The sequence below is a fragment of the Anabas testudineus genome, chromosome 13, assembly GCF_900324465.2.
Source record: "Anabas testudineus chromosome 13, fAnaTes1.2, whole genome shotgun sequence".
NCBI classification, from domain to species: Eukaryota; Metazoa; Chordata; class Actinopteri; order Anabantiformes; family Anabantidae; genus Anabas; species Anabas testudineus.
In genome coordinates this window covers 3,957,930-3,968,141 of record NC_046622.1, presented here as the reverse complement: position 1 = coordinate 3,968,141, position 10,212 = coordinate 3,957,930, and the positions used below count along the sequence as shown (strand labels likewise).

At 43.7% G+C, this 10,212-nt stretch overlaps 1 protein-coding gene across 2 annotated transcripts in view; it reads left to right on the top strand.

Moving 5' to 3' along the window:
• Nucleotides 1–1,391: 1,391 nt before the first annotated feature.
• Nucleotides 1,392–10,212, top strand: part of aplp2 (amyloid beta (A4) precursor-like protein 2) — a 45,886-nt gene continuing 37,065 nt past the window's right edge. The window contains exon 1 of one of the 2 annotated variants that reach the window (XM_026367577.1): nucleotides 1,392–1,709. In XM_026367577.1, the coding sequence (XP_026223362.1) occupies nucleotides 1,638–1,709 (72 nt within the window). In that variant the 5' untranslated portion in view covers nucleotides 1,392–1,637. The remainder of the gene's footprint in view (nucleotides 1,710–10,212) is intronic. The other variant, XM_026367569.1, reaches the window with a different exon arrangement.

Sequence of the window (10,212 nt, the reverse complement as noted above, 5' to 3'; positions counted from 1 at the left end):
GAAAATCAGGACTAAGCTTTACAATTCTCAGTGGAAGATGAAAAATTGAATCCGTTTGTTTTTCCAGAGGTGTTTTACTGAATGGGATCAAACTGACAGGTTTCCAGATTATATTTAACATGTGCAAATCCAGCTTGTTAATTACTCTAATATGTGCTGCAGTACTGATCCAGAGCAGGTGAAGCACCACTGGCATCCAGTCAGAGATGAAACTTAAGATAATTAATGATAATGGTTCGTGCTTAAATACCATTATTCAGGAAACAATACTGTGGTATGTGTAAAAACACAAAAGAATATATTAAGATTGTGTCCTATACCTCAGCAGCCTATCAATCAGTGCACTTTAAGGGCAGATTAAGCATTACATTCAGTCCTATCCTTCAGAATCTTTCCCTGTAGCTGTGGTTCTCATGCTTCCCTCAGGCCTCAACTGTGCAGGACACTGACAGATGAGATGATGAACATTATCCACTAGAGGGTGCTTTATTTTTACATCTAAAAGTTGTCATTTCAACAATTAATAATCACGCTTAATGCCCCATGTCAAGGTAGAATATAATTTATCTTATGTTTTTCAATAAATCAGAAACATAAATAACAATGTGGGAAGAAAAAATAAGTTGGAGACAACATACATGTTCTTAGATCGCAAATCTTGGATCTCAGTAAGATTCCTTGATTAAATTAAGTTGTTAAAAGGTGAATGTAAAGTCTTGACCTGCAAAATATTAAGCTTCCCTGCAGGAGTCCCTTGTTACAACCTGCTCCATTACCAGAGTAAGTTGTACCACAGCTGTAAGATATAACTCTAAGATAAGATGTCTTTTCTTGAAGCCTGAGAACTAGTCAGGATCTGTCTTAAAACTGACTATCGTTCTATACCTTACTTCTTCTGATGCAGATTTAAGTATATGTGCCACCTTTTAGTTTCCCTCCTCCACAGGATAAAGAAAATAGACTAAGTTGTCATTGCAGTTGATTGTATGACCTTATAAACATGTGTTGTAATCATCCACGACTCTGTCAGTCATTGTTCAGCTGACATGATTGTTTAAAATCAGCAAAGATGACCTTCTGCCCCTTGACACTAGTTTATAGCATGATTTTCTCTTCAACAGTATCAACACTGATCCAACATCTAGATTGCTCTCTTATTTGTAAGATCAGTGTTTAGCTGTATCTGCATCTCTTTTACACAGCTCTGTAATTCAACATGATCAGGAAGGAAATTATCACACATGAATCATCTGTCCCAGGTGAAGCTGACACGACCACCCCCCTCTCTGCCTTCTACACCCTGCAGGTGACCGCATGGTGGCGCAGCGCGCTGCTCCGTGGCTCAGATGGACCCGGGCAGGGAGGAGGCAGCAGAGACTGAGCAGTCGCGCCACAGACACGCAGTCCACATTTCCAGAGGAGACCGACTCTCAGTCTCCCTCCAACATTTTCCGCGGAGCTCGGTAACGAAACAAGCGGAGCTGGAATCGTCCCGCTGTCCGGGACAGATCATCCGATTATTCCCAGGACTTGGTCGCTCTTCAGGTCGTGCTTGTCTGTTTTCCAGGACTCCACCTTACACCTATAGCTCACAGGATATAAGTTATTTACAGTAGCGTATCCGGAGATCCTGTAAGATGGGTTCAGTCCCGGCGTTATCTGTCCTGATTTTGGGCATTGTGGTTCCAGCGCTGTCCGGCTACATTGAGGCAAGTATCTGAACTGGTCTCTCATTTATTATGTTCGTGTATTTATTATTTATCAGTTTAATCTGAACTGGATCTGAACCCCTCTGTGAGCTTGTGGGAAATCATTCCGGCCTGTTTGTCCTCTGATCATCTGCGCGCTGCGTCTCTGACGAACACACGTTTCATGTGGTTTGAGGTGTTTGTTAAAATATTCAGGAGGTTTTATTATTTCTAACACAACACAACTATCGGATTGATCATCTCAGTGCACAGTATGGGATTCACATATCCCGTGCTATTGCTTCCTATCTAGTTTGAGAGGCTTTAAATGTGTTGGTGGAGGCTGGTTAAATATTAATGAGTTTGCTTTCAGGTCATTTTTTGATTCTTCAGCAGTGATTGCAGTTTGTTGCTTTCCTCTGTTGGACAATGTGGAAACGGAAGGTGCAGTAACAGGAATCGCAGCAGGGTTTGCTGCAGAGATCAAATGAAAGACAACTGGCGCTTTGTCGGGGCCTTTGGGGGCCACACGGGGCCTCAGCAGGTGATCAGGGACAGCGTCCTGCTGTGGGGACAGTGTGGTTGTTCCTTTATATGTGTGTCAGAGAATTAAATCCTCAAGCCAGGTCCAACTTCAGCTTGTCCTGTGTCAACAGGATGACTCCCTCTCATGTCTTTCAGTGTTTTGAGTCTGTTAGTTAGATCCAAACCGGACAGATTTGGTCCTGATGGACAAACACACCACAGACACAGGAACACACACTCCTTCTCTACCTGATGCCCTATTTTCCTGCTTTCAGCCGTTATTGTCCCCGGACACTGATGCCTGCAGTGTGAGGCGTGTGTGTGTATCATCTGATAACAATGTACCAATTTTCAGAGCAAACAGCTCCGCCACCCACACCCCCACCCCACAGAAGGTAAACACTGTTGGAGCAACTATGACGGAACGTTTTAACAAGACATCTCCTGAATGCACTGCTGTGAGTCGAGGGGTGTTTCTCTCTCTCTCTCTTCTGTGACACACAAAAAAATGTATCTCGGCCATTTTGAGCAAGTATTGGCTGGCATTGTGTGGTGGGAAATAATAGTTGTTATGTCCCCAACAGAATCTATTCTGCTGCGCTCGGCTCTACAAAGACGTGTCCTCTTTGCAGTGATTGCCTCCTCAGTCAGCCTTCCTAACCACACAGACGTGCTGATCAATATAGAGTGTTCTGAGATGATGAATGGATGAAATCAATCGATTTTCCCGATCAGTCACCCAGATTAAATTGAGGAATTAATGGTGGCTGCTGTGCGCCTTGACAGAGGACATGTGTGGAGTAAGACCTCCAAATGGACCGGGGAGTTATAATAAAGCATGTGAAGAGGTCTTAAGTGAATTAAAACGCTGCAGATTTACAAAGTGTCAGTCATCCAAAGCTGTGTTGGCTTTTCCTGTGTTTTTCTCAGTTGTTTGAACGATGTCATGGCTGCACAGCCAAAATCCAAATTCCTGGCGTTGACTGTTGCTGTTGTTTGTCAGTGAAGCTGCTGGTGTGTGCAGACTGGGCCTTGTTGATGAGACTGTGGATACACAGCTGAGGCAGATATTGCTGTGCTGACATGCTGACTGCGCTCGCTCCCCCCTGGACCTTGAGCTGTAATTTACAAGCCGTTGAGAGCTGCTCAGAGACTCCCTCACAGTTGGTCAGGGATGGTCTATTCCCACTTGTCCACTTCTCACCTTTTCTTTGTTCCTTCTTTCTTTCTGAATTGGGATTGTTGAGGTGTCAGCCCTCTGTTGTTTTGCACCTCTTCCTCTCTGTTTGGGGATTAGTCAGCTTCTTTAGTTGTGCAAACAGGGTTTTTTTTTTTGTCAGATACCTGTAAGAGTGCCAGTTTTTGAGCTTTTGTTTCTTCAGCTGTGCTTCCCCCTCCTCATCTGGACATCACTGTGTTGCAGTTTTTACAGCCTTACAGTCTGCAGAGGGTTTTGCCCCAGTGATTTTCACCCCTTCAGTATCCAAAAAAACAACAAGCAGGGCTTTATTTTACTCGATTGTGGAAAATCCGCGATGAGCTGCTGTTTCTTATTTTGGAGCTCATTTAGAAATGGGGTGCAGGCTAGAACCACATAGCAGATTTACACAGAGAATTGTATCATACTGAGGCATTTGCTGATATGGTTCCCACTGGATTAATGTAATACAGAATATCTGTAGCAGTTAGTGCATTCAGAACATTTCATTCTCTGCTGACTTAAGCAAGCAGAGATTATCAAAACCATAATACACGCTGTAAAATGACAGGATCTTATGCAACACATCAGATTTTTGTGCCTGTAGAAAAAAAAAAGTAAATTGAAAAATGCTGGTGTTTCCACATGTGTAGCATTGGCTAAATTAACATTAATTTAAGGTGTCTACATTCAAGGCAAGGTTGACCTTGTGTAGAGGAGAAAACCAGCATTAACTAGTGGAGTGACTGATTTTACGGAGTATATTTGAGAACCAGTAATAATCATAGTGATCCGAAAAGAGTAGACAAACGCAGAAAATGTAGAATTGCTTACTAAATAGGAACTAACACTCTGTACTGCAAAAGCCACAGAACAACTGTGATGTTGTGCTGTGTTATTGCTCTCTCTTGTTGCAGCAGCATTTTCCTCCTATCAAGGTCGGTGTGCAGGCTTGGCTTGTTTGTACTTGCAGGTGAGCATTGATATTAAAGTGTGCTCCTGTGTGCCTCTATGTGTGTATTTGCTCTGGATATGGGTTGATAGTGAACAATTGAATGTCACCAGTTCCCTGTGATTGTCTGGGCGGGTGCTATGGAGCAGTGCTGAATGCTTTCTATGAAGACCTTTTGTGTGCCAGGACAACCCATGGTGTCATTATCATGCAGAGGTGATCAAGATAACAGAGACGATGGCAAAGGCAGACTGTCGGTGACAGAAAAACCCCAAAACACACTGCATATGATATGATCTCAGTGCATCATTATGACTGAGCACACATAGCGCTTTCCGTAGCCTTGATTGCTTTTTTGACCCCCATGTTCTACCCTGTCAGTCATGTTGAAGACAGCAGCATGTACGCCATCAGCTGAGAATCAGCCTCACTCGACCTTCAATTTGTAGATTAGCACCTAAAACCTTGCTTTCAATTGCTGGGACAGCCCCGTATCCCTGTGAATCCTCTTAGCGACAAGAAACACTGGGTGCTTATAGATCTGCAAAGGGAAAGGTACTAATCTCAGAGCCCAACCCTTCACTGCCTGCACACACACACACACACACTCGTGCTCAGTTCACTCCCCCGTTCGCCCACTCGCTCAGTCAAACCCTCATTTCCACGCCGTGTAGAGGCAACCTAGACTACAAAGTGGCACAGAACACAGTGAGTCACCTGTGTAACATCAGTGGTGTTCTCCCAGCATCGTCTGATCTGTCCTCTGTGACTAACAGTAGGAAGTGATGTCTGATTGAATCTAAGCCCTTATTCCCTGTCCTTTCATTTCCTCAAAGATACCTTCCTGCCACTTGGTTCAACTACAGCTTTCTGTCTTTGTCTGTCTCACCGTCTTCCCTTTCATTGCCTCGGCTGTTTCTTCCTCCAAGCCTGTGCTTGCATGTCTCCTGGAGCGATTCCATCGACAGACACACTCTCAACTCATCCCAGGGATTTAAATAGAGAGGCCTCATCAGACGAGTCTTGTTCTCACGATGCCAGGCTTTGTCTCCCTGGCTCTGTGTGCACTCTAATTATCCCGAGTGAGCAGAGTTGCCTCTTTTTTTTTTTTTTGCAACTGGAAATGCATGTTTGTGTGTTTGTGGATGTTTGTGTGCCTGTGTTTGAGTGCTTGAATTCTCTTACAGCTCAGCTCATCACATATTTAGTCAGTTTTTCTCCGTGAGAGATCCAGGGCGACAGGGACTTGGCGAGGAGTGAGTGGGTTCAAATCGACACACTCATGGCTGCACATCACTTAAGTAGCATTAGGCCTTCTGCCATATGTAGGCCAAATCATACGGCCAAGGCAATCCTCTTCCTGCAGAGCTGAGGTGAACACCACTACACCTGAGTGTGTGTTTCTGACTACACCTTAGTTTGCATGAGAATTCCTTTGGTCAGTTTATGTGCCAGGGTGCTCAGGAATGCATAGCCTGCAGAGCAAACGTCTCACTGTATTATGCTGTTGGCAGCTTTCTTCCTGTGATAGCACTGAGGACGGAGCAGTGTGACTTCAGTAGACAAAAAAATCCCCTTTAATCACTTAAAAAGAAGCTCTTCCTTCTCTGACTTTATTTTTTATTCTGTTTATCACATTAAAAGAATATAGTATTATTTGTTTGAGCAGGAGAATGGAGTCAGTGTAGGCGGATTAAACCCTTTGAACCCCCTGCTCAATTTTTGTGTGCGAGTTGTGTGTGTCCCTGTGGCTCCATGAGTCACTCTCGCTCCTTGGGTTTGGCTTCCCATGAATAAAATATCTGGAGTGCTATCTGTGAGTTATAGTGCACTTGTACCTCTGCCTATGGCCCCACCTGTCTCTTCCTCAGCCCCTGTCTGTCTTTAAGCGGGGAAGACATTGCCTGTTGTCCCCTCCTTGTCTTAATCATATCTTCGATTTTGTAAGATTAGTGAGTCATACGCAGGCCTAGATGAGACATGCGCACTGATTTGTCTCCGTTTTATGCCTGCCCAAAGTGGAATGGAACGGAGACGGGGAGCTAACAATCAAACAGCCAGTTTAACTGTGTGTCAGGAATTGTTTTCCACTGTTTGCACGCTCAACCGCGCCAGAAAATGTAAGCGTATAAATTACTCAAGGGCTGCTTTCTACTTATGTTTGAACACTCTTCAACTGAATTTTGTCCCTATTACCGAGCACAAATTCAAATCAGACCCAGTTTTCCACATGTCGGTTGTAATTGATGTGTTTTCATGGTGCTTTGTTGATATGATTCTTTGTCTCTTTCCATGTGTGAGCTACAGTGTGTGGGTGGGTCCGTCTGTCTTTGTGTGTATATTTATGTCTCTTGGTGCATCATACATCGTATGTCTCCATCCTTATTTTCTCTCAATGTACGCTCAGGCCAAATGTTGATGTTTTGATGTTGATGTCCTTGCATTGCATTCAACATGATTTAGGATACTACTGAGGACAGTCAGAGCCACTGCACTTGTTATTTATTGTTCTGTGGTGATTTGAGCCCTGGAGGATCACTTTCTTCTCTTATCTCATGCCGAGGTACAAATACAGAGTACCTCTTGGTGCTCTTGTTCCGATAATGCATGGCATGTTGGATGACTAGGGGGTTACTTTGCTGCTAAAGTGCTCTGTTTTACTGAGGAATGCTGGACAAATATTCCATCAAGCTGGGGAAAACGGAGCATGTTAGTTTCAGATCCCTCTCTGTCTATCTTCCTGCTTAGCGAGCTTCCTTCATATCTCCCCCCTCTTTACCCCCTGCCTGTTTTAGAAATGGTATCATCAGACTGGAACCAAGGGTGGCATGGCTGCCATCCTGCTTTCTTTTCTCCTAAGTTCATCTTCTTTTTCCTCAGGAGAGTGCAGGGAAATGAAAATGTCAGAACAGTAGGAGATAGAAGCAGTGCAGTGTAACTGTATACCCCCAGAGAGAGGCCTGTGCTGCTGCAGCCGCCGCCGCTGGTACTCAAGCTCTGTGACGGCCCTGTTAGCAGCCTGTCTGATACAGCACTTTCTCAAGGAGAAGGTGGCCAAGGACAAACGGCAGCCCTGTAGGATGGTTCCCTTGGGACACAGATGGAACAAAGGGGGAAAGGGAGAAGCTGGAGTTCCACCTTGGACTTCTTAAGATTTTTTTCTAACAAAAGTACATTAAATTTTATTTTTAATTATCTTTAAGCTGCTACCTTTATGCACTTTAATTAATTCAGTGGGAGGTGTTCATGCATGACGAGGCGCTAAAGACACCAGATCCCTTCGCTGCATTCACAAAGGAAATAAAAAGAACTTTTTTGTTTAAAGGGGAGGAAGGCAAAATGTAGATGAGAGTTAAAACCTAGCTAGAGTTCATTGGGAATAATTTCTTTAGCCTAAAATAGAGAACCTCAGATAACAGAGTGGGGAATATTACTGTAGCTTTAATGATAACAGGAAACAGTGGGACATAAAGGATATTTGTAGACACAGAAACAGACTGAGACACATATATTTTAACTAACAGCATGTGCAACAACTCCCATTCCTGACCCAGCCTCTATTTCCTTTTATTTTACAGCTACAGACTGTAAACAACATTTCAGGAACAGTAACTTAGCAGGAGTCAGAAAGGCAGACCAGACAGGCGTAGGGCGGCCAGCAGTCAGTTTGACTAATTTGTTTACTTTTTTCCAATGAATTGATAATTAAATAAAAATTGTTAACACCCTAGAGATTAACAATACAAAACCCAAAGTATTTTATTTTTAATGACAAGGAACCAGCTAATGTTAAGGGATTATTCATTTAACAAAAGTATCATTTAATTTTCTGTTGATTGATTAAGTGATTAATCAGCTAATAATTTCTGCACTGGCCAGTTCCCCATGTGTGTTTCTGTCTCTATGATGTGTGAATCATTGTGTGTGTGTGTGTGTGCGCTCTGTGTTACTGTAACTTGAATAATTGTAGGCAGCATATTTAGTATTCTGCACCAGACCTCTCTCTGCCCAGATCCTTAGTGGCTGTGCTTTGACCCTGATATTATCCTTGTGGCATCTCTTTCTAATTCTCTAACTAATGACCGATAGAGGTTCCTATTATCTATCATCTATTATCTATTACATTATCTATTACAAGTTATTATAAGCCCATTCTACCTGCAACATCCATAGGAAATGACTCCTACAGTAAGGGTGAGTGTGCATGAATCTGTGGCTCCTGTCAGATTAGAAGTTGAAGGACTGCACTTGTCATTCGACATCATGTGTACTTTTTTTTGCTACTAACATTTCCATTTTCCATGATAGTGCCCTGAAATGGCACTTTTCTTTCATTACAAAACTGCAGCCTATGAATGTTGCAGCCAAGCACCTCTATCAGCCAATGTGATCTGAGATAAAACCCAATCAAGCACTCTAGAGAATTCCATTAGTTTGATGAGATATGAATATAGCTCCAAGTGCAAATCTGAAATAGTCTGCTGTTTTCAGACAAACCCATTAAAAGTCATTTGATCTTGTGCAGCTAATTATAGAGCCTTCTGAGGAGCTAGCCGGCTTCACTGGACTCCACCCCCTCCATTCCCCACCTACCCTCCAACTGCTCCTTTTAGTGTTCATCACATCCCGTCCTTATGTTTCAGAAGCCTATTTAGCGTCACTGCGCTATTACTGAGGTGCTGCAAGTTGACAGGCAGACACTGCAGCCCAGTCATGCAAGGGCACAGGGATTTGTCAGCCTCCTAGCCGCCGTCATCGTGCTGTTTCGGATTTGGGGATCTCTTCCATTGAAGTAGCAGGGTGCCGCAGACTTTAGCCGTACACAGTAGAGAAAGACGCAGGAGGTGGGAGAGCAAGGTTAGATGATTGACAAAAAGAGAATATAGTAGGCAGTCATAGAGATGAATGCTCCTGCTGTGAAGTCTATGTCTTCTCCACAGAGACATGACTTATTAGCTTTTGGCCTCAGCATGTCTCACTAGAGTTATATTCTTCACTAGTCTGATTGAAATCCCTCTGCCCTCCCCCTGCAGAGAGGCTGAGGGAGGGCAGAGCAGGGCTTAATGACAGATAACCGAATCTACATTACATCCATCATCTTCCCCTGGTAAAGATGGCCTCCCCTGCGTTGCCGGGAGCATCAGAGCTAATGCAGACATGTGGATTGTGTCTCTGCTCCACTGCTCATTGTCTGCAGGGGCGACAAAAGAGCAGGGAGCTCTGCAATCAGAGCACAGATTCATTTAAAATCAACTTGGGTGGTCATGGGAGAGTGGTACTGCATGTAGGGAGCAGAGTCTTAGCCGCTGTCTTTACCAGCAGTCTTTACTACTTTGTACAGTGGTGATGGAAAAATTATTTCAATATTACATTTTAAACATTCAGTATGATCTTGAAGGTTTGTTCCTTGCAGTGAAAATCTATCAGAGCAAGATGAGATGAGCAAGATTCATACATGTAAATTAAGGCCAAATGTTTTTTATCAAATCCGGAAATATTAAGATTAATTGTGGCTCTTGTATCAAAGTCTACCTCCATGTGTCATACCAATATCAGAGGGGTCAACAAGGTTTTTTGATCTTTAGGATTGCTATGCACTACATCCGTCACCTGCTCTCATTTCATGTCGTCAGATATTTTGGAAGCATCGCTATGTGTCCTTGAACTCATTCTTTCTCCAACAGTTCGCTCCAGCTCCAGCTCCCGCTCCAGCTCCAGCATGGCCTGACATGGCTGCCATGTAGCGACTGCATGTGATATTTCCATGTTGTCCTTGACGCTGCTTCTCCCCACCTGCTCTCAATGTCGTCTCCCACTGAGCAGCATTCCCCCGCACATTCCCTTTGATT